Source organism: Lipophrys pholis (genome assembly GCF_963383615.2).
Source record: "Lipophrys pholis genome assembly, chromosome: 14".
Classification (NCBI taxonomy): domain Eukaryota; kingdom Metazoa; phylum Chordata; class Actinopteri; order Blenniiformes; family Blenniidae; genus Lipophrys; species Lipophrys pholis.
This window is the reverse complement of record NC_137633.1, coordinates 20,229,530-20,251,305: the sequence shown is the minus strand read 5'-3', so window position 1 is coordinate 20,251,305 and position 21,776 is coordinate 20,229,530. Positions and strand designations below refer to the sequence as shown.

The 21,776-nt window shown below is 43.6% G+C and overlaps 2 protein-coding genes across 2 annotated transcripts; one reads left to right on the top strand and one right to left on the bottom strand.

Annotated features, from left to right (window-relative positions):
- Nucleotides 1-188: 188 nt before the first annotated feature.
- LOC308119896 (protein FAM181A-like) lies at nt 189-968 on the bottom strand (the record flags this gene model as incomplete). The annotated part of the gene is made up of 1 exon (XM_080480172.1): nt 189-968. One exon carries the CDS (start codon nt 966-968, stop codon nt 189-191), a length of 780 nt encoding a protein of 259 aa, XP_080336298.1.
- A 5,744-nt stretch (nt 969-6,712) lies between these two features.
- Nucleotides 6,713-20,663, top strand: prima1 (proline rich membrane anchor 1). The gene is made up of 4 exons (XM_080480297.1): nt 6,713-7,200; nt 8,058-8,199; nt 10,587-10,719; nt 20,307-20,663. The coding sequence occupies exons 1-4, from the start codon at nt 6,919-6,921 to the stop codon at nt 20,404-20,406; spliced, it is 657 nt and encodes a 218-aa protein (XP_080336423.1). The 5' UTR covers nt 6,713-6,918; the 3' UTR covers nt 20,407-20,663.
- The last annotated feature ends 1,113 nt before the right edge of the window (nt 20,664-21,776 follow it).

Below are 21,776 nucleotides of genomic sequence, written 5' to 3'. Positions count from 1 at the left end.
GAGGCTGATGAAGTTATTCAGCAAGTGCAATTTAGTCCTTAGCTTTAAACAACAAAAATAGATGAAGCATTCCATTAAGTGCTCGAAGAAGTGTCTCGGTTTTACACGCTGAAGGAGAAAGAGGAGAAAAATTAAAATCCTTAGTCCCTTTTCCCCAGTTTTGCGTTGCAGGTTCATTAATGTTTGTGTTAAATGAATCCAAACACGCTGAAGATGGGTGACTGAGCAGTGGGCTTGGTCGGTATGGGTTTGACCACAACGTGCGTGTGAATTTTGGGTCCATAAGGATGCTCAGCCCTCTCTGTGTCAGTCCCGGCTGCCTTGCTCCACAGTCCAAGGGGCGGATGGGGGACCACGATGTGACTGTGGAAGACCTGGTGTCCGTGGTACTGGAAGGGGCAGCAGCCGCACACACTCACACAGTGGTGAGAGGTCAGGTCCAGTTTCAGAGCCTCTTTCTCCACAGAGCTGCGTCGGCTGGACGCAGACATCGTGGCCTTTGCGTCATCGTCATAACTCCTTTTACTCTTTTCACTTTCACTGCCCACAGATGCAGCCGCAGGGCTCCTTTTCAGTCCTAAAAACGCGTGATCCCTCTTAGTTTGGGTCAACTTGGGTTCCTCCCAAAAAGAGGCTGGGAGCTGGCGTTTTCTCATGGGCACCTGCTCCACTGCGTCCCCCACATTGTCCGCGCCTTGCGCAGCAGCGGTGGCCTTTTCTGACACCGACACGCTCTGAAGGGCGGCCCCCACCGGCTTGGGGCACCTGTACTCCGCAGACCTGTGCGTGTGGCACCGGGGACCTCTGGAGTACTTCTGAGAAAAGCGCTTGAGTTGTTTTTGCAGATATTTCCTGTGATCCACGGAGCGTCTGCACGGTGCGGACTTATCCAGAGCCGCCTTGATGTCGCTGGATGCCAAGTTTACAAAGTTGAGCAAAGTTTTGACCTCACTGTCTGCATTTGCCATAATTGTTTTTTGCCAAAACTTAAAAAAAATAAAAATAAATCAGTCCATGTTATAATCCACCTCGACGAGCTGAGGAAATAATTAGAAAAGACATTAAGATTTTTGCGTAATTGCGCGCTTTAATCGCATATGCTGGAGGGAATAACCCTTTACTCACCACTGTTGGATGAATCCCGATTATCTTGCAGCCACAGTCCAAGTACAAACTTCTCTCCAGGATGCAGTACGAGCACTTCAACAAGTTGAATGAATATAAACTCCTTGTAGTTATGGTGCTTCCCTTGAACCAATCAGCGACCCCAGGCCCCTCACAATGCACCCCAATCAGCCTCCAAGCGCCCTGGTATCAAATTCTTCACCATTGCAAATTGTTGTCATGGAGATCTGGAAAAAAGCCGCTGAGGGGATGCGATATTTCTCCAAGACGACCTTTTTTTTTTGGCGAACAGACCACATGTATTTAGGAAAAGAAAAAAAAAAGGTGCTCAACACATCCCATGCTAAATAATTGTGTTAAAAATGTATTTCATACCAGAGAGGTTACAGAGGAGTTTTTGGAACACAAATTCCCTTCCAGAGTGATGTCAGCTGTAGGATTTGGTGGTGGTGGTGGTGGTGCTGATGGAGGGGGGGGGATCTAAAGACTGCATAACCATGGAAAGGGGCTTGAACGCTCAAGAATCTTGTCTTTCTGTTTGCCCCCTCAATCGAGCGACACAAAGGCTGAATTACTCATTCAAACCTCGCGGGACAAAGGAAAAGGAGCTGGATAGCACTCCTGCATTTGTAGTCAAACATTTAGAGACTTAAATCGAGTCGTCATGAAGGAGAAAGAGTCGGACAAAGCCCATAGAATTGCCATCAGCAAACATTTTCCTGTGTCATATTATGGGGTCTCCATGGCTCCCTCTGGCCTGCGGACAATAGCACAAGTTTGCACACTCGAATACTGTCACCCTGCCAACGGCAACAAGGGCCCAAAACAGGACAATCCCCCAGAGAAAGCATGGGCTCTGCAGGGAAGGTTGCAATAGAGGAAGAAAATGGGACTTGTGAAATGCTAATTGAGCTTCATCCCCTTATTGAAGTGGGAAAAGAGCACCTACCGTCCCACTGGAGAACAGCAGCAGAGGAATGAGATGTGAGGAAACAGTTTGTCTGCTCTGGTAAGTAACACCTCATCCCTCACACCCTGAACTAGTATTACACCGGGAGAGTGGATCTTTTTTTTTTTTTTTTAAATGATCTGCAGTCTATTTCAAGGCTACAGGCCATTTATTCTGAGGGAACTGGAGGCCACATGATTGATTGCCTCATTCACTTAGTTTTGGGGTTGTGTGAGGACACCCCTGCAGGTCTATATGTGCTCTGGCTGGTCTATCTTTTCAGCCCTCTTGTTATGGAGAGGCAATGGGACCCCATTGTCCTCGTCTCTTCTTCCCTTCACCTCTCTGTTCATCTGAAAAGGCCAATTAACAATGGGGCTCCCCCTCCCCAGGCCTGTCACCCCACTCCTGTGCTTTTGAAGTGAGTTAGAATGAGAAGGAAAATGAGGAAGCACATTCATAAATGATAGGTGGTGGGAGATGGGATGCTTGTCTATCATTTTAGATGTCTGGATAGCAGTTTCCACTCATTTCGATATTTACACATCAACTTTTATGTATCCAAGAGTGCAAGACAATTCATTGTTATTAAACTGAACATTTGATTTAAGAGGAAGGTTCGGTGGGCTTCGCTCATGATGTATTGGAAGGGCACTTATCTCTATGAATGGGGAGGATGTTGCAGAAATCTCTTCCCACTCGGTGATTTCCGCCTATGTGTGTACCAACAATCCATCACAGGAAGACAGAAAGCTGCCCCTTAAGAATCCAAAATGTACACCAAAGCGCTCTGCATGCAAACTACTCTTACCAGAGGTTGGCTCAGGTCAGCAGTGTGACGTTTAAAACTAAAAGAAACCTTATTCTGTGCAATGTTTGCACAAATACATTCAGTGGAGCCTCATTACAGCTGGAGTCTTACTGTATGTTCAAATTCTGTGCAGAAACTGTCACCAATAAAACCATCAGTTAGACCTACTGGATCAAAACAAACCCATTCCTTTCTCTTGAATTACTTCACTTGCACAAAAGGATAACACTTTTTTGATCACTGCTGCTGAATGTTGCCAGCCCATAAATCCCCAGGAGGGAAATAAGTTGTACAGAAACACAACCAACAGACACAGACAGATTAAAAAAGGGGAAGGGAAATGAAAAAAGTGAAGAAAGCAAAACCATAAATCAAATTGATAGCTATATAACTATAGAAATGCGCCAGAGTTCACAGATTGATAAAGTTAATAGCTCTCTGTAATGGCACAAAGCCAAATGAGAACTGGAACAAAACTGGAGAAACATCAGTGAAGGACTAGCACAGTCGATATGGGAGCAATAATTCATAAATCCGAGGAGAGGTGTAAACATTTGGGAAGGAAAATGAAATGCAAGGAAATCATACATGCAATTGATTCAAGTCAAGAAAAAAGTGCACCTGGATCTGAACAATGAGCAATAATGTGACTTTATCTCAACTTATTTAGAGTAGATATCATCTTTTCATGTTCTATGCGAGTGTTTACAATGGGGTTTTATTCCAGAGGCTTTTCCTATGTTCATCTATTGTGGATGATTTCCTTTTATCAAGTGTATTGACTTTATTATAGGATATGAAGAGACGCTGCTCAAACTTATCATTTTCCTGTCTGCACAGGTGACTTGAATGTTAATGTGGCACATTTTCTACCTGTGGGGCGAGACCGCTACCACTACATCATCTCTTCATAGAAATAAGAGGTGCACCTTACAGTTATGTGTTGCTATTCTTTCCCACTAGATGGCAATCTACCTCCGTTGTGCTGCAGCCCAGCATGCATACATAAGCATTAATACACAAACACACTGACACAATAAAGGATAAACTCACATTGTCAAGATAAATGCATTGAGCTCATCTTAACATTAATATCCCTTCAATGGCTGAGGGTTTTAAGATCTATTTTGGGATTGATGTAAATGGTATTTTGGGGTTGCGTTTCCTTACACAGATGCCAATTAAGTACCTTGGCAGGAATAATAATGCCAAAAGACCACAGTAATTTTATTAAGAGGTTTTCTTATCTGAGTTTAAAAGGGCCGTGATGTATGTTGTGGCAGATTGCTGGTTGTTGGAATGAGGTGAGGTAGCAGGAAGGAAACAACAGGATGTAGTGCTTTTCTCTTGTCAGATAATCAATACTGGGACAGACTGTAGGAGAGGATGGACAGGCTGAACCTCTGGGCAGACTATATGCCAATTCCAGGTTTGTTGTATCCTTTTAAAAAAAAAAAAAAAAAAAAGCAGAAGAAGTTGCTTTGTATTGTACTGTATGTGCAAACGCAGTTTAACAGCTACGGGTCTTCCACTTCAAAAGTCATCCACAGCTCTTTGTTTGAACTCACCCCATTACTCTCTGTGAAGAGCTTTTTGATAGGCAAGACATGTGATAAACACACAGCCACAACAAAGAGCTTTAGGGCTTCAAGCTGAATCCACTGATCTTTATCCAAAGTTGTTTGAATAGTCAGCTTAGATGTTATTTGTGTTATTTGGAATGAGCAGGCTGTGACACAATTGGCTGTCACTTCTGTGATTTAAACCACGAGCAGTTCTTTCAAACACAAGACAGAGTCACATGGATACAAAGAGTGATTGTAGATTTATGAAACATGAATAAGCTATGAGAGAGACACACAGGGCTCAGCGGCAGGTTTGTGCACAAAGCAGAGACACAGCTGACATCTTCGGGTTCGAGCATAAACCTGTTTGAGAGGTTTTGGAAAGACGGTGGAGCTCATAAGTTTGAGTGGGGAAGACGATGATGGTAAATATCTCTGTGCACAGAGGCCAAAATGACCGAGAAGGAACATTAAACTGTAGATTTCGTTAGAGCAGCACAGTGGGGTCGTGGTTCTGAGTTTTGAGGGTTTGTCTGTTCACAGTTTGCACGTTCTCCCTGTGGAAGTGTGGGTTTTTAAAGGGAAATCCAAAAACATGCATGAGGATGGATGCATGCAATGGATGGCTGGATGGATGGCTGGGTGGATGGCTGGGTGGATGGACGGATGGATGGACGGATGGATGGACGGATGGATGGATGGATGGATGGATGGATGGATGGATGGATGGATGGATGGATGGATGGACGGACGGACGGACGGATGGACGGATGGATGGATGGATCTGGTGTGAATGCATGTGACCTTTGCTTAAAGTCAACGGGGATCAACATCCAGTACTCTGCAGCCCCGATGGGCATAAAGTGAGATAGATGATTTATTGTGTGATTGTTCTATCTGTAACTCTTTGAGTAAATCCACTTTCCAAATGCTTAAAAAGCATAAAGATGTTAGTGCTTGTAGAAAGATTCAATTATTATTCATATTTGCAGGTTAAAAAACAAAACGCAGCTGAAACTGTTAAGTGTTTGCATTTATCTCTTCAAATATAGTCAAAAGTAAACTGCCAAGTTGGTCAGTTTGATATGGTCCAAATGTCTCCTGCTTTGTGTGTTTTTATGTTTCCAAGAGACGCACAAATAAGGTTTTTATTACCGCTGTCAATCACCGTGCATGTCACGTTGACTCTCTGCACATAACTGTGGGCTCTGGGGTAATTTCATAACCGTGTCTGCTGAAGACCACCAACAACATTATGCAACTCTGCTCTTAAAAAAAAAAAAAAGAAAGAAAAGAAAAACTACTACTCATTGTTGTCTGATTCTTTTGCTCTCTGCCCTACAGCATCACCTCTCACAAAGTACCTCGGATCACGAAGAAAAGCAAGAGTTACGGGTTGCAAAACAAACAAACAAACAAAATGTAATAATTGTCTTTAGTGTTGAGCATTGGGGCTTGGCAAGTAAAGTGCCAGGTTACATCAGGATTGTTTATCCCAGCCTACTTTGGGACGTTGGACCAGAGAGCGCGCGCACGCACACACACGCACACACACACACGCACGCACGCACACACACACACACACACACACATACACACACACACACACACACACACACACACACACACACACACACACACACACACACGCACGCACACATCAAACATGGGTATGGCCGTGTTTTCAGTCGGTAGGCGTCTTGCGCTCTCTCCACTTGACTTTAATTCGCGTCATCCTCGCGGACTCGCCTCCACGCGTTGTGGGCTTTACTTTCAGCCTGGACCACTCCGTTGATGCTGATCATGATGATATATATATATATTGCAAAATAATAATAATAATAAAAAAAAATCCAACACAAACATAAACAAACAAAGGCCGGTTGACATTAAGCGACGCCTCCTCGGTGCGCCTCCCCTCCCTCCCCTCCCTCCCCTCGCTGTTTTGGGGGCACTTTTTGGAGAGATGCTGTCAGGATGAGCTGCTGCTGCTGCATCAAGTGAGAAAACAGCAAACAGTATTTTGGCACAGAATGGGGGGGGGGAATGCATCACTTTAACCCTCGGCTCTGCCCTCCGGACTCGCCCATACAGTCTTCAGCCTAGATAAGTTGAGAGATGTGTGATGCCATTGCGAGGAATCCTGCCGCACGATCATCCTGAGGATCTCTCTCCCCCGTGCGTTTTTTTTTTTTTTTTTTTCTTTTTTTTTTTTTTTTTTTTTTTTCCTCCTTCAACTTCGATGGCTTGAGTGGCCCATTTGCACTCATGTTTGCAGCCGAGGAGGGATGTAAAGGTTCGGGCCGTCCACCGCCCTCACATTGCGCGGAGTAAGCGGCGTGATTCAGGTCGAGAGAATCTGAGGGGGGAAAGAAGAAGAAGAAGAAGATTTTAAAGATAAAAAAAAAACTACTTTCGAGATGTGAGTGATCGAGATTTGCTACTCATTCCGCCGGCTCGCCTGTCCTATGCGATCGACAACGGGATTTCTAGAGGAAAATGATTGTGGCATAAACTATTTGTGGAGACGCCTGTCACAGAGCTCGCCGCTGAACCGGATCGGGTGGATGGTTCTCTCCCAAACACTCCAAGCCTATGTATACTGCATCCGTGTGTTGGAAACGCTGCCTAGTGTCTTCGAGAACAGCGCAAGAGGAATGCTGGTCCAAGATCTAATGCCATTTACTTTAAGTTTCTGGCCTTTTTTCTTCGGTCATTGCCTTCTTTCACTGTTTTTACTCTCATGCCAGGTAAGAATCACGTCCAGGGAGCGTCCACTTTCCAGATGCATGCCCCTGCTGCAACTTCATCTGATTGCATTTTCTAACTCGAACTTGTGTGTGCTCACTGAATCCATCATCTTTTTATGCAGATGTTTTGGGTCAGTGCCACTCCAGGGCACACACACACACACACACACACACACACACACACACACACACACACACACACACCTGCACCCAGGGCACACATGCATGAAGCAGAGTTTTCTGTAAAAGCAGGTTTTTTTTTTTTTTTTTTACACACACAGCTCTCTTGTAGTGGGAACATGGAGAAGCCAACAGTTTTTTTTTTCTTTTCTTTTATGATAACAACATTGAGTTATCCCACCAGGATCCCTGCAGCAGGCATATGTTAGTGATGAGTATTCTAACCTCTGCCCTGTGCTGCTGCCTACAGATAGTGGTGAGCTGTTGTTCACACGCACACGCAGTGTTGCCAGGGTTCATGTGTAATGTGATCTGCTTGAGTTTCCAAGTCCACCCACGCACACTCCTCGGGGCAGCCTGCTGCCCACTCTGCTGGTGGGTGGTTTTCTTCCAGGGAGCGGGCTGCAGCCATCGACGTGATACTATTCTGCATGTACTACATACACAGCAGCAACCCGGTGACAACAACAGCGGAGCCGTGATGTGAAAAGAGAAAGCTGAGAGGATATCCACGGTGCTGATAACTAAGAGGCCGCTGAGTGTTGAAGCATCTCCATTTGTGCAGCGCGGTGTTGTGCTGATGGTACTTCTGAGTAATGCACTGAAGGACAGAGCCTCAGTCATTTCAATCTCTCTCTCGCCCTCCCTGTCTCTGTCTCTCTCCCTCACACCATAAGGGAGAGCTCCAGAGGTCATGCTCACGGACTGTGGCGGAGAAAGTTAGTGAACAGTGCCAGTTGGCATGTCACTGTAGAAGATACCCCCCCCTGCCTCCACCGCCGCCTCCCCCACCTCCCCCGCGGCTACTGGGTACCACAGGTAAGACTCACCTGTCTCCCTCAAGCTCTGAATCTCTCTCAACACAGGTGTCAAGCAGCCGGCTAGTCTGACGAAACTGCTCAAGTATTTCCACAGAAAGTATTATTAATAACACCATGGAACCCCCTGAGATTTGTGTGTGAGTGCCCGTGCATGGATGCAGTTTTTGCACGTGCGCATCTGGAGCCGGCAGGATGTTGACAGCTGAACACAGGACTAATTTATGCCGGGTCTGACCTCGGGGAGTACCCAGCTGCCTGTGAAATCCATGCCTGCTGGGCTGCCAAGCTCAGTGGTTCAGTGGTAGGGTTTCCCCCGGAGGACCCCTGATTAAAACACAGATGACTTAATTAAATTAGCTCTAACTTGATCGAGATAAGGGGCTAATGAACCGGCGTAGTAGCTCCAGCTTCGTTTTGAAGTCGAGCTGGCGGCAATAAGTGTGTAAGTGTGTCAATGTCTTGTATACAACGAGCGTGAATATCTGTGCTGATCTGTTGGGGCAGTGGTTTCCCTCCACACACACACACACACACACACACACACACACACACACACACACACACTCATTGGTCTCGCTCTTAGACAGTGAGACCACTGACAGATAGGCACACATATATCAGCGGCCTGCTTTGCTGAAAGTTGATATGATTTGTACGTCGTCTCAAGCACCTTAATGAACAGCGCGCTGAAATATGGGACAGGCATTGCTGATGATGCAGCCATTCGCTGCTATTACCGCGACTCTTTAGAATCACTCTCCCCGAGCCTTTAATATCATGAGTACAGAGGAGTACTTCATCAACAGGCATCGGAAAGCTTTTAATCAATCGGTTCCAGGGTGGTCAATGTAGATGGACCTTCCTTTTTCTCCTGACTCACCATGTGAGTTAACTATGAAGCCAGAGTTATAGACCCTTCTGTGGTTGTTGTCAAGGTCACTGCATGAAGGCTGCCAGGACCATCTGACTAAGCTAAAGGTAGGTGGGGGGGGGGGGGGAGTGCCCAATTATGACCAAGGCTCAATGAAAAGTCTCTACTCTGCATCTACAAGGTCTGATGCCTCCTGACACAGCAGTATGCCATGATAAATATGATAAGCAGGCTCATTTTTACTCCTTTTTAACTGTTCACTGAAATGTTTTCAGAGAGTGGAGTTACCATGAATAATCCATTTAAAGGGAGGTTGTTGTTTTTTTTCCTCCTGCAATTTTCAATTGAATCTATAGAGACGCATAATTATCTTGATTTTCCTTCAGTAGCCCAATTTGCAGGGCTCTTAGGGCTCAAATTTAGCTTTAAACTGTAGTCTTTAAAAACGTAATGAATATGCATGGCGAATGTGGAAAAAAAAACTGGGACAATGACTGAAGATCTTATCGGTCTCCTGAAAGTCTCTAAAAAAAAGAGCAAACTGGCAGTGTAAAGTCAGTGTCTGCGTGCTCAAAATGATATCCGAGGCCCCTTTAAAGCAGTGTGCTTTATCACAATAAAGTAGATCCTTACCACTGACTGAATTAAATCCCACAGCCGGTGACAAAACGCAGGATTAAAATGGAAGTTTGGCTGAGAGGAGCTTTCAAATTCATAGTGACTTATGACGTGGTGTGCTGTACCAGGAAGAGCCGTTTGCTCTGTCGAAATGTGCTGTGTTGGAAAATAGTCCACAGCATTACTAAGGCGTATTTGTTGCTATGGTGTCAAGTCTTCTTCTCATTCATAACAAAACATCACTACGCGCAGGAGTGATGAGCTTGCTGTTGCATATACAGTACGGGGTATTTTCTCAGGAGCACTAAGCTGGAACAAACATGCCTCCACAGATAGATGCATGCGTAGATATGCACATGACTAAACTGATTTATGGATGGTGGAAGAGCCTGGTTTGCCACAAAAAAAACAAAAAACAAAGAGAGGAGAGAAGTTCTGCATTACAGACACAAAGTTGCTGATGCACATAATGTTATACAACATTCCTGGTGAGTGTTCCTACTCCACAGATCTAATGTGGAAAAGAGCAGGAAGGTTCCTGCAACAGTAATTGGTGTGGACACGAGTGCTGGTGTAAGGAAGGCTGACGGGACCTTAAATGATTCATGGTGTCGGGTTGAATATCTTTGAACGTTGAACCTAAGACCTACAGAACGGGCGAGGAGACGGCTGCATCCCAACTCCCTGAGCTGGGAAGAAAATCACCTCCACGCCACTCTGTTGTGTTGTGTAAGGAGTCGAGCCACTCACTCGGCATCGAGTAACAAGACTCCAGTCTGCGCCGTGGCTCGGGCTGGAGTTGAAGCAAATATTTGATTTGTTTTAATATGTTTCTCTTTCTTTCTTTTGTATTTGCACCTCTCTCCTCCCGCCCCCCTCTTTTCTCCGTCTCTCAGCGGCAGAGCCCATGGTGCCCCTGTTGAGGCCCTGGTGGATGGAGATGGACATTATAGTGCTCGGGACGGTGGGCTGCGCCTCGGTCGTCCTCCTCCTCTCAGCCATCATCATCTGCTACAAGGCTATCAAGAGGTCAGATGTCGCTCGGCTCATTTCTATTCTGCTCTCATAATATTTAAGTGAGATTCTCATTCTCAAGTGGCCCTGAAATATTTTAAACTAATGACATATTGAAATAGAAATCTGTCACTGGCAGCCCGCTCTGCATATCACATGTAACTCGACCCGTCGGGAGTCTATTTCTTTCGTGTTGGAGTCATGCGGGAGGCTAGGATGACCCTGTCATCACCTTTCTGGGTCACGCCGGGGTCAGGGGTCAGGTAATAGAAGGGGTTGTAAATGTCACCGAGGAGGATCCAGTACACTGAGTCATGCAGACGCATCTTACACCATCAATTAATTTATTGTAAGTGCACGATGACTTCACAATACTGTGCTGATTTTAATTTACATAAGTGTCTGAGGCTCACCAGAGTGGCAGCTGGATTCATGAATGTAAAAGCAGGAGGGAAGCAGAGGAATCCCAAGACACTGCTGTTGCAGCATTTCCCCCCATTTGGCTTATTAGAGAAAAGGCTGCGTGGGGTTTTAGCCCGGAGCACAACCAGACCCAATTCTCTTTGTGACATTCAGGCTGCGTGGTGTCACACATGCACTCCGACATCCATGGAAATGTTCGCAGACATTCAACAAACACGCACTGCTGTCTGCGGCGTGCCAAGCCTGCACGGCATACGAACGCACAACATCTTTACATACGTACATACATCACGTTGGCATATTTACACACGGTATAGAATACGCCGTCACACGTGTGCTAAATTAGGCAGCCGCTTCTATGTTTTATTTATATGCATTGAAATAGATTTAGTATCACACTTTGTTATGTTTATGGAACTATATGACATGCCTGCATGCCAGATATGGCTTTCCTCAGCAGAACTCTATTCCTCCTTTCTTTAAACAACAAATAGGCAAAGTCAGGCAGCGGAAGTAATGGGTGGTTGGCTCAGGAATTCATTATGGCAATTCTCCAGCCCCCTGTGTAGCCAAGGGGCACCTTTTTTAATGCAGCAGTGGTAGAAAGTGTTGTTGCAATACAGGCTCTAGCCCCAAACCCAAGTCATTATTTATGAATTAATTTGCGCAGTCATTCAGTCGCAGGCAACATCTTTTATACATGCAAGCAGGTCGTGTCCTGAAGCTCTGTGGGCTCAGGACTGCAGACTTTGTGCCACGCCGAGCTGCCCTCCACTCTGAATGAGGAGAGGAAAACACACAGGTCCAGACTGGGCTCATTAGACATTCATTAGTCACCAGCCAGTAGGAGAGCAGTCCAAGAAAAGAAAAAAAAAAACCAAAACAAAACCAGTGACTCCTTTAACATTTGTCATGGACGCTCTAATGATCCATCGCTCCTGCGAGGCGGCGAGAGGAAACAGCACAACGCGAAGGGCAGATAAAACCTTGTCTACCAAAGCAAGCAAAGGCAGTAATTGAGCATCTTAGTCAATAACAATGTGAGAAAGGATCCGTCAGTGAGAAAAACACAGTTATATATAGCCCTTCGAGCCCCTCCGTGCTCCGGGCTTTCCCAATGAAAATCAGCTGGCCGAGGGCCAAAGCCTGAGCGCCACAGACAGTGGAGGAGCTCGCTCTGCAGGTCCCAGCCCTCCTGGCCTTTTGCTATTTTTTATAATCTTTGTCTGCCAGTCATCTGTCAGAAGCACATGGGACTGAAAAGAGGAAGAGGAGGAAAACACACACTTCCATACAGTTCTATTCAGAGTCCACCGCGTCAGGGAGGCTGGTGTGTGCAAGCAGAGGGAAGAGGATTCAGACACACGCTGGGTTTCAGTGTTGCTGTGCCATCCGAAGCAAAAGACATGATGCTGCAGTCCAGGCTGTCAGCCGTCCAAGGAGCCAAAACAAATAAAAGCCCAAACCAAGCCACTAATGAAGCGAGATGCTTTTCCCAATCGCTCTCCGCTCTGGGAGGCTTGTCTAAAGACGGATAATACAGCACAGCTGGTCCCGTCCAATGGGTTAGACAAAATATCCAAAAATGCTCAAAAAGAAAAAAGAAAAAGATTTAAAATCCATTATTCATCTCCTCCTGTTATTTTCGAAATTGCCAAAATAGCTGCATCAAAACTGTCGACAGATATTTGCAGTCTGTTTTTAATACTTTTTCTTTGAACCATAGTGTGTCACTCTCATTTCCAGATGGCTGGAGTAATTGTAAACAGCTCAACACATGTCCCAATTTTTGCCATGATCCATTCCCCAAACTTCAAAAAGGAACGTGCGCTGTGATTGCACAGCTTTGATATGAAATATTCATCCAACCTGTGAAGTGTTGTGTTGCCACCTGCCATGTGTCAACAGCATGGCATCTATTATTGAAGGCCTGGGTAGAGGTCGGTTTGGGGCCCCGGCGCTCTGCCCTGTGTGGCGGCCCGAAGCGACACGGTCAGTCTGAGTGGAGATTACATCCCGGGAGAAATAATGAGGGCCGGAGCCGCTTCCAGCGGGCCGTAGATCACCAGTGTCAAACTGTATTTCACCGCAGAGCAGATGAACGATCACCTGAACGGCTGAATGCTTTTATACCTGTTGCCCCCTTTCAGTGGCAGATATGAAAAACTGAGACTTCGGAAACACTGCAGCAGACAGAAATATGTGTACCCCTCCTGAATGCTCTGCTTTGCTACGTTTATTCCGTAAAACCAAAATCAATCCATTCACTTTCACTGCAAAGCTGCTGTTTGCCCCCAATGTCTTCGTATTGTTGGTGTTTACTGCCAGAGTGTGTGTGGAAATACACATACTACATGCTTGTTTTCCTGATAAAGTAATCTTCACAGTCCTTCACAGAACTGAAACAGAGTAAAGACTCGGTCAATATAATATAGACAGTTTTTGAGAAAACCAGTGATGTAATGAATACAAATTGCAAAGATAATCAAAGCTCCAATATAAATCCACAAGTTTTTAATAGTTTGCTTCATGTGAAAGCGGCTTTTTGCAGGCGCCACAAATTCCACACACAAAAAATAAAGTATTCAGCAAAAATTACTACATAAGATGAGGAAAAATACGCCAACCGTTATTATGGTGGGTATCGCTCTTGTAAATTTAAGTAAAGCCCCATTTCACTTGGCTTTTAGAAGACATCCTTATTTATGTGGTTACATAGTGAGGAAGCTTTAGTTGCAATAAAAGGGGGATATAAAGTGATTTAAGAGAAGTTGAAGATATATTTCTCCACATCCCTCCTCGTATTCTCAACCAGAATGAACCATATAATCCTTTAATCCAAACATCCAAATTATATACGCAACGCTCCAGATTTTAAGTTCCTTAAAAAAACTTCATATATCTAAATAAAGTCAACAGGTTTACTGCTTGTTAATTCCTTTACATTTCATTTTCACCGTCCGCTTCCAGCTGCAGGCAAAGTAAAGGCCAAATCTTTCATTGTTAAAATCTGATGATATTTTTACTGAAATGGACTCAGGAATTGCCTCAGTCTTTTGGTGTTCCAGAGTCTGGGCCGGCTGGGCTACGGGGAGTTTCCTCCTCGGCCCTCCTTCGGGAGGATATCAATTATCTCTGTTATCTTGTCTTTACAAGGTCAGTTGATCCGTGCTTGTCAGAGTTGTTGTTTCGTGTGGCTCGATCGCCAGGCCGCATATCAAACGTTCCCCTCGGGGACGACAGGAATGGGCCGACTGAAATCCTAACTTTCATGTTGGAATCATTAAAAGCCCCGGAAATCTGAACCTCAGAGTGCGATTTCTACACTTTAAAGCCTGTGCAGACAAACGTGCCATTTATATTTAATGAAGGGTGTTAAACGGCATTAAACTGACTTTCTACTTTAGAAATAGTAAAATTTCACAGTGGCTTCACACTTTTCATGGCCTATAAGTGCGTCAATTAAAGATCGAATATCATGACTGGAAGTGAGAGATGCTTTTCCTAAACAAGAATACAGAAGCTCCAATTCCACCCACAGACTTTTTATTCTAAGTGGACGAATTCCCAAGCTGCCGGTAAACAATGCCGTCCCTCAGAGAAAACTTTGGTCTATCCCAAACCCCCTCCACTGCATCACCAAGCCCCTCAGCGCCGAGTGTTTTCCAGCCCCGGGCTGCAGAAGCTCCTCTTCTCAGGCTTTCCCCCGGCCCCACGGGGACACATCCAGCAGCATCTGTCCTGCACGGACAGCATCAAGTCCCCGGCGGGTTTAGTCATACGACCCCTCCCAGACGACACGGTCCCGCAGGAAGGCTTAGTCATCGCTACAGTTTTTTTTTTTTTTATAGCTCTTGTCTGGAGCCGTGGGGTCGACTTGCGTGACCCTCCAATGAGCTCATAACCCCATTAAACACAACGTGTGCACTCATCACCTGAAAGCTTGTCATTACTTAATACAGGAGTCACAATTAATAGTCTCAGTCACACCTTAGCCATAAAACACACCCTCAGTTAATCAAGCCCGCAAAAGCTGGAGTAGACTCTTAGGATTCAATTAAAAGTGAAATGTAGTTTTAATTACGCCTTTTCTTTGTCATACGTACAACTTTATTGCAGGATGAAGAAATCACATCCGCACTCGCAGCTCTGTGAAAGTGAGATATCAGCAAGTTAACATGCTGACAATGGCAACGCTAACATGCTGATGCTAAGTGAGTGTAACGTTTACCACAATCGTCAGCTAAAGTCAGCAGGCACGCAAGCTAGCATCTGCTAATTAGTACCAAACACAAAGTACAGCCGCGGGAAGTCGTTTGTCCTCAGTGAATCGCTGACTTCAACTGAAAGTTAAAGGTTTAACCATAAACATGACACTTTATTTTAGGGAGGAAACTTCATTAGTTGTAATACATCTATACGAGTTGTTGAGAAGTATTAGCAAAACTCATATACTTCAGATTTAATGTGGCAAGCGAAGTGATATTCCTCACTTTGGACCGATTATAATATTAATATATTATAATATAATATATTAATTTATCTTCTATATTCCTAATAAAGTTTGGGTTCTATGTAAATTGTTAATAAAAAAAAAAACTGATTACAAGGATTTGCAAATCTCAGCATTTACACATCTCAACAACACATCTCAACAATGTTGAAACAGAGTCTTTTATACATATATACTCAACCACAAAAACGTTTGGACACTGTGTGTATTGTTATTGAAAGCAGACTACAAGTATTTGCAAATCTCCTCTGTTAGTAATAGAAACAAATTTATTCAAATACAACACAGATGAAAACCCAACAATTCCACGCAAGCAGCGGAGACATACAATGAAAAAACTCCCTTTTAACAGAAAGAAAAAGACAACAGAAATTAAAAACTTGGGCATTTTACCATTTTATGGAAAATGCATAGTATCTATAAACCTCAAAAATGTTTGAACAGAGTCAATAAAATGCTGGAAAAGTGAATGGCACAAATCAGATAGATTCAGGGGTTTACATTGGTTTAAAGAAGATGAGATGAAGTTTTTACCATCAAATTCAAATTGAGCAAAAATGACTTTAATGGAATGTCTCTGTTTCAGTATGAGATATGATGTTGATGTTGTATTTGGGTTTATGAGCTTTACATGTCGATGCAGTCTGAAAAAATACAACCAGAAAGAGAATTGCTCAATTAAATATAAAGACTTTAGAAATGTTTTAGTGCTTATGAAGTGTACAACTCATTAGTACTAAACATGGTTTGGATTCAATTCTCTTTTAGTTGTATAGATATTGAAAGAGATGGTGATAAGTCATTCAGTAGCAGATATTAATAGATCAATCAATGTTTCATTTTTTGACCTTTTCTCCCTGCTGATCGCTGTGATGCGATAATATCTGTACACATTTTGATCATCTACTCATCAGTGGGTGAGACGTGTCAGTGTGCGGCTGAAGGAAAGTGTTTGTTTCTCGGATCCTAATTGTGATTCCCGTCATGTGAAAACGTCTTGGATTATTTTGATGGCAGACAAAACTTGTCCCGCGTGTCTCTTCGGCTGAGGGAGCTGGATGGAGGGCGAGGGGCTCCGGGGGGGGGCACTGATGAGTGCAGAAGGTGAAGGGGTGGCGGGCGCTCAGATGACAGCTGGAAACAGCCCAGACAGGAAGAGTTTTCCAGCTTGACAGCAGCGAGACGCTTGTTTAGCAGGTGTGGCGAGGTCTGATTGGCTGACGTGTGTGGGCGCCGCCGACAGAGACAGCTGACAAATAGAGATGGCAGCTCCAGATTTATGAATTAATATTAAGAGAGGGCGCGAGGAAAAAGGCCCTGATTGTAAATTCACTCGACTGACACACTGTCAAGAAGTGTTTCCGACAAACGCTGCCAGTATTCTGGAAAAACAAACGTTTCTGATGAGCCCGTGATAAATATATGATCTATTGCTGTTTTTTTCTTTGCTTTTGCACCACTCTGTTCATTCTGATAGCGCCATAAAGGAACCAAGTGTCCTAAACTGTTGTTGGTTTTGAATTAGATCTGTTAATGTTTAACTCCATTAGCCGGAGATGTATCTTACATCATCAAACTATACATTCATCCACCTGTCTGCACTTTAATTAACTGAAGAGATGGTGGACGCCACACCGTCACACACTCTCATATTCATTTGCTTTGAATTCATTTAAAGACATTAATTCACCTCATACACACCAGAACAACCTGAGAATCAAACCCAAGACTTCTCCATGTGAGGCGACAGTACTAACCACTAACCGGCCACCCATGATCAAACCCTGAAGCCCTAAATTCAGCTGTTGACATCTATTTAAAGTGTTTTAATCAGTAAAAGTAGGATAGTTAAAGATTTCAACAGATCGAAGCATTTTATTTGACTAGTTAGATAAAGTGTCCTCTTTTTACGTCTTATATGCTTTACAATGAACTATTATTTAAATTGCCTGCCGCTTTGCACGGAATACTGCGATGCTTCAGATGTAAGTTAAGTAAAATAATTATATTTTGAATTTGGATTATCTCCTTTTTAATGAGAAGAAGGTGAAACTAATGAAAACCAATCAGAATCTACACAAAATAAACTAAAATGAAAAGCCTCAACCTATTTAAAGCAACGAGTCCATATTAAATACACTTTAAACTTAAAGCACAGTCATCGTAGCTCAGTAATGTTAACTTGAAGAAGCTGCGTTCGTGTCGTCGTCCCTCCGCGTTTCTATGTTGAAGTCAGTCTGTTAAAATGCAAAACATGCAGATACAAGATAACTTGTTGAATTATGTCAGGTTTTTACATTGAAATGCACAAACGTTTAGGATTCCTTCCTTCAAAATGTTTTAACTTTACTGTCTCTACAGAATTATAACAACCCTAGTTTCTTTATGTTAGATGAACGTCAATTACTTGTCTCTTTTTACATTATTTGTGCCATTTTAATCTCCACCTGATCCTTACATTTGAACATATGTGACTATATGAATCGTTTTTTCCATTGTGATGATCCTACTGGCTCTGTTTGAAGTGTGCGCTGTGGTTTTAGTTTGGTTTTTTAAGTATTTCCTTATCGTTCTGCACAGTAATTAAACTGCAGAAGATCAAATGATAAAGAGTCTGCTCATCAAAATGGATCAAAATTAATCTTCTCGGCACTCCCATGCACCGAGCCGCCGCATATTATATTCCTGGTTTACAGCAGATCTGAATGTACATTATCACAAATATTTACTTGTTAGTTAACTTCAGGATATCTAAACAAAATCTGTTTAGTTTTAGTGGAATGTAAGTCCCAAGCCTCTTTCCAAAAATGATTAAATATGAGTTTTTCAGGGAATAAATGGTAGGATGAAGTCATTTTAAGAGCATTTGAAGAAAGTAACTGATGTAATTTAATTTTAATATCTTTATAAAAGTTTCTTTTGGTGCTGAAACGATCTATTTAGAGACGTATAAGTAATTATTTCTTGCAACCGTCCACAAGTTGGCTCTTTGGTACAGAGGAGAGTATTTTTAGAGCCCTTTTGATGATCAAAAATGAAAAGTTCATTTTCACACATTTCATTCAGAAAATTGCAAATACACAGGAAATACATTTATACACAAATTGTGTATTTATACACATTTAACTGAACATGCAGACACATGCATATAACCCCACAACTGTGCAGTGTGTATCTCCACCTGCGCAAACATTATATAATAGTGTATTAAAAAGAGTAGGAGGAATTTATTTAATCCCTCTGCTTCTCCTATAATCCCTAATTACTGTTAAAAACCCACCTGAGAGCCACTGAGCTGCAACACAATACAACAAACACACACACGTATATACTTGCATACACACTGTACATAGAAACTTACATTACTAGATATTTGTATCCTTATGTCTACTAAGTGGCACTGTCTTTGTTTATATTGTGTGAAGCGCTTTTGTCACATTGTATTTTCTATTAAAAGTGCTATAAATAATCCATATGAAGGTGGATTGATTGAATGTAAACAGTAGCTACATTCACATCCTCAGGAGCAAAAAGGTTTTGGTTTTTTTTTTTTCTCATAAAGCGTCTGTGTTGACTCGCAAGATGTCATCTATGAACTCTGACATCAGCTTGTTTAATGCGGGTTATTTGTGGTTACCCTCATGGCCGAGATAATAAACTTTATGTGTTTTGTTTATGGATTGTTGGTAGAAACCAGGGTGCAAGTTTTTTTTACTGCTTGGGGCGATTGAAAGTATTCCCGTCTAGTAGCGGTTCACTGTTACAGACAAAACACATTGAAGTAAAATCGAAGTAAAGCAGATTGACTCTCACACGCTGATACTCATGCAGACAAATCAGCCCTGCTCATTTAACCCTGTAAAGACTTTCTGTCTGCAACAATTCCACTGAGCAGGGCAAAAGGTTTGTGGACTGAGAATGACCGTCCGTCAGAGTTGGGCCGGGCAGCCCGGCTTTCAGAGCAGGAGAGTGAGGAGACACTGAACTAAGATGTCGCTCAAGGGTCCTCTGTGCCAGTGAAGCACTGTACAGTGTTGAGTGGGACAATGACTGTACTCACTGTATTCAGATCTGTCTCCGGCTTACATAAGCCCGAGCAGGGGAGAGCAGCTGAGGGGGTCGATGCAGAAGCCACAGTACACTGGACAAATATAATAACCAGAAAGGCATCAAGGAGTGCATGAAAAGGGCTTCATTGAATGATACTGCTCTTCACAGGAAAGTAGCAGCGAGGGGATCATGGGTTGCAGCTTTCTTTGCCGTGCACACAGAAAGGAAAGAGTATTGCAGCACCACCAATGTTGGGGAGGAATTTCACAGGAGGTTATGTATTGATGCCATTCCCAACTTGTTTTGACAGCCACACATACTCATTACTTAGGGGAGAAGATTGCATCCACCAGTCCGAGCAGGTAATTGCCTTATCCCCTGTGTTGCGATGTATCTTTCCCTCCTGTCTCCTTGCAAAATTGACCTTTGAACATTGAGCTTATTAGAAAGGATAGCTGAGAGCGGCGTGCCCACCCGGAGCAGATGCAGAAATCAAATCATCTTGAAGGTTAACAGCTCAGAAACTCTGTTTAATGACGCGGCCTTTAGCCGCTGGATGAATGTAACCTCGAGTCACGGAATCCGTCCTCACTTTCTAAAAATTCTCCGTCCGCAGGAAACCACTACGGAAGGAGGAGAACGGCACGAGTCGCGGGGAGTACGCCATGAGCATCCGCAACAAGAAGGCCATGGGTACAAACAACACTGTGGTATAGACTGTCTCCTGGCGCGCGCAGGAAGTGACATCACCATTTTGGCTCACCTCACCCTGAATACAACCATCCCCTCTCACCCAGAATGCAACAGGGTTTTACCCTGATAGGTAAACCTTCCCTCTTTTGCTTGGCATGTTGCCCAGACTGAAGACGCCGCTCAGCTCAAAGGAGAGCTTGAAAAGATGGAAGGAGGAAGAAAAAAAAAATTAAGATAGAAAGGACGGAGAGAAAGATCCACAACCCCCCTCCCCCCCAACGGTGTCGAAAGTGGCACAGCAGGCTGGACATTATGCTCTTAGTAACAGCAAGTGTTGCTGACAGGCTGGTTGGCTGCTGGCTGGAGAGGGACTGTCTGCCAGTCTGCCGCAGATCCAGTCCTCACACACACACACACACACACACACACACACACACACACACACACACACACACACACACACACACACACACACACGCACACACACGCACACACGCGCACACACGCACACACGCACACACACACAGTTGACATCTGCAACGGAGCAACAGACACTCCAGCAGCCCTGCAGTCCCACGGGCAGCCAGACGGGACAGCATCATCACACGTGACAAATACCATGCATGCAGTTTTTACAGAGAATGCAACATTTTTTTATATTCCAGTCCTCACACTGTCCATCTTTTGTTCTCCATTTTTGAGACAGATGCTTTGTGAGCGGCATGATGTTACTGCCGGTCCTGGCTTTTGAGATGTGGATTCATCTGACTATGCAATTTAAAGAAATCCATGTTTTAGGGGGGAAAAAAAGAAAAAAGAAAAAGAAAAAAATAAGCGCAGCAGCGACATCGACATGGGACGTTCTGGTTATTTTACCATGCCAAACAAAATAATAAAGCCACCGAAGACTTAGGTTCAATGTAATATATTTCAGCCATTCATGTATTTATTTGCTCTATTTATTTACTCAACTATCTTTAAATTTATTTTTCTACTTAAGAGACTGTCTTGTAAGTTACTCACATCTTGACAAATTCATTTTATTTCTTCATAGCTGTTTTATAGGTGAATAATTTATAAACCATATAATTCATTTGTGATGCTCCGATGCTTGAAGCCTGCTGTCAGTTTGTTGAGACACTGATGCAGAAAACGCGCTTGCTCTGCAAAGAGTTTTGTTATCAGTTGTTTCGTCTCTGGTTGTTTGATATGCTTTTTTTTTCTTTCTGTTTTCCTGAGACTTCAGCTACAAAAGCCAGCGGTCTCTATGATGTGCTATGTGAATATGTGTTTTCCCCCCCAACATTATTTCTGTTTGTTCACTTACTGCAAGCACCCCTCAAAAGTTTGAAACTCACTATCACGACTCATCTGGTTGAATATTGCGACAGAG

What these genes read in the sequence shown, in the direction of transcription:
- prima1 (XM_080480297.1), top strand. Translation starts at nt 6,919, where the DNA reads ATGCGATCGACAACGGGATTTCTAGAGGAAAATGATTGTGGCATAAAC. An exon ending in TGTTTTTACTCTCATGCCAG is followed by an intron (nt 7,201 to 8,057) that starts GTAAGAATCACG and finishes TCACACCATAAG; the next exon opens with GGAGAGCTCCAGAGGTCATG. An exon ending in TGCTACAAGGCTATCAAGAG is followed by an intron (nt 10,720 to 20,306) that starts GTCAGATGTCGC and finishes CTCCGTCCGCAG; the next exon opens with GAAACCACTACGGAAGGAGG.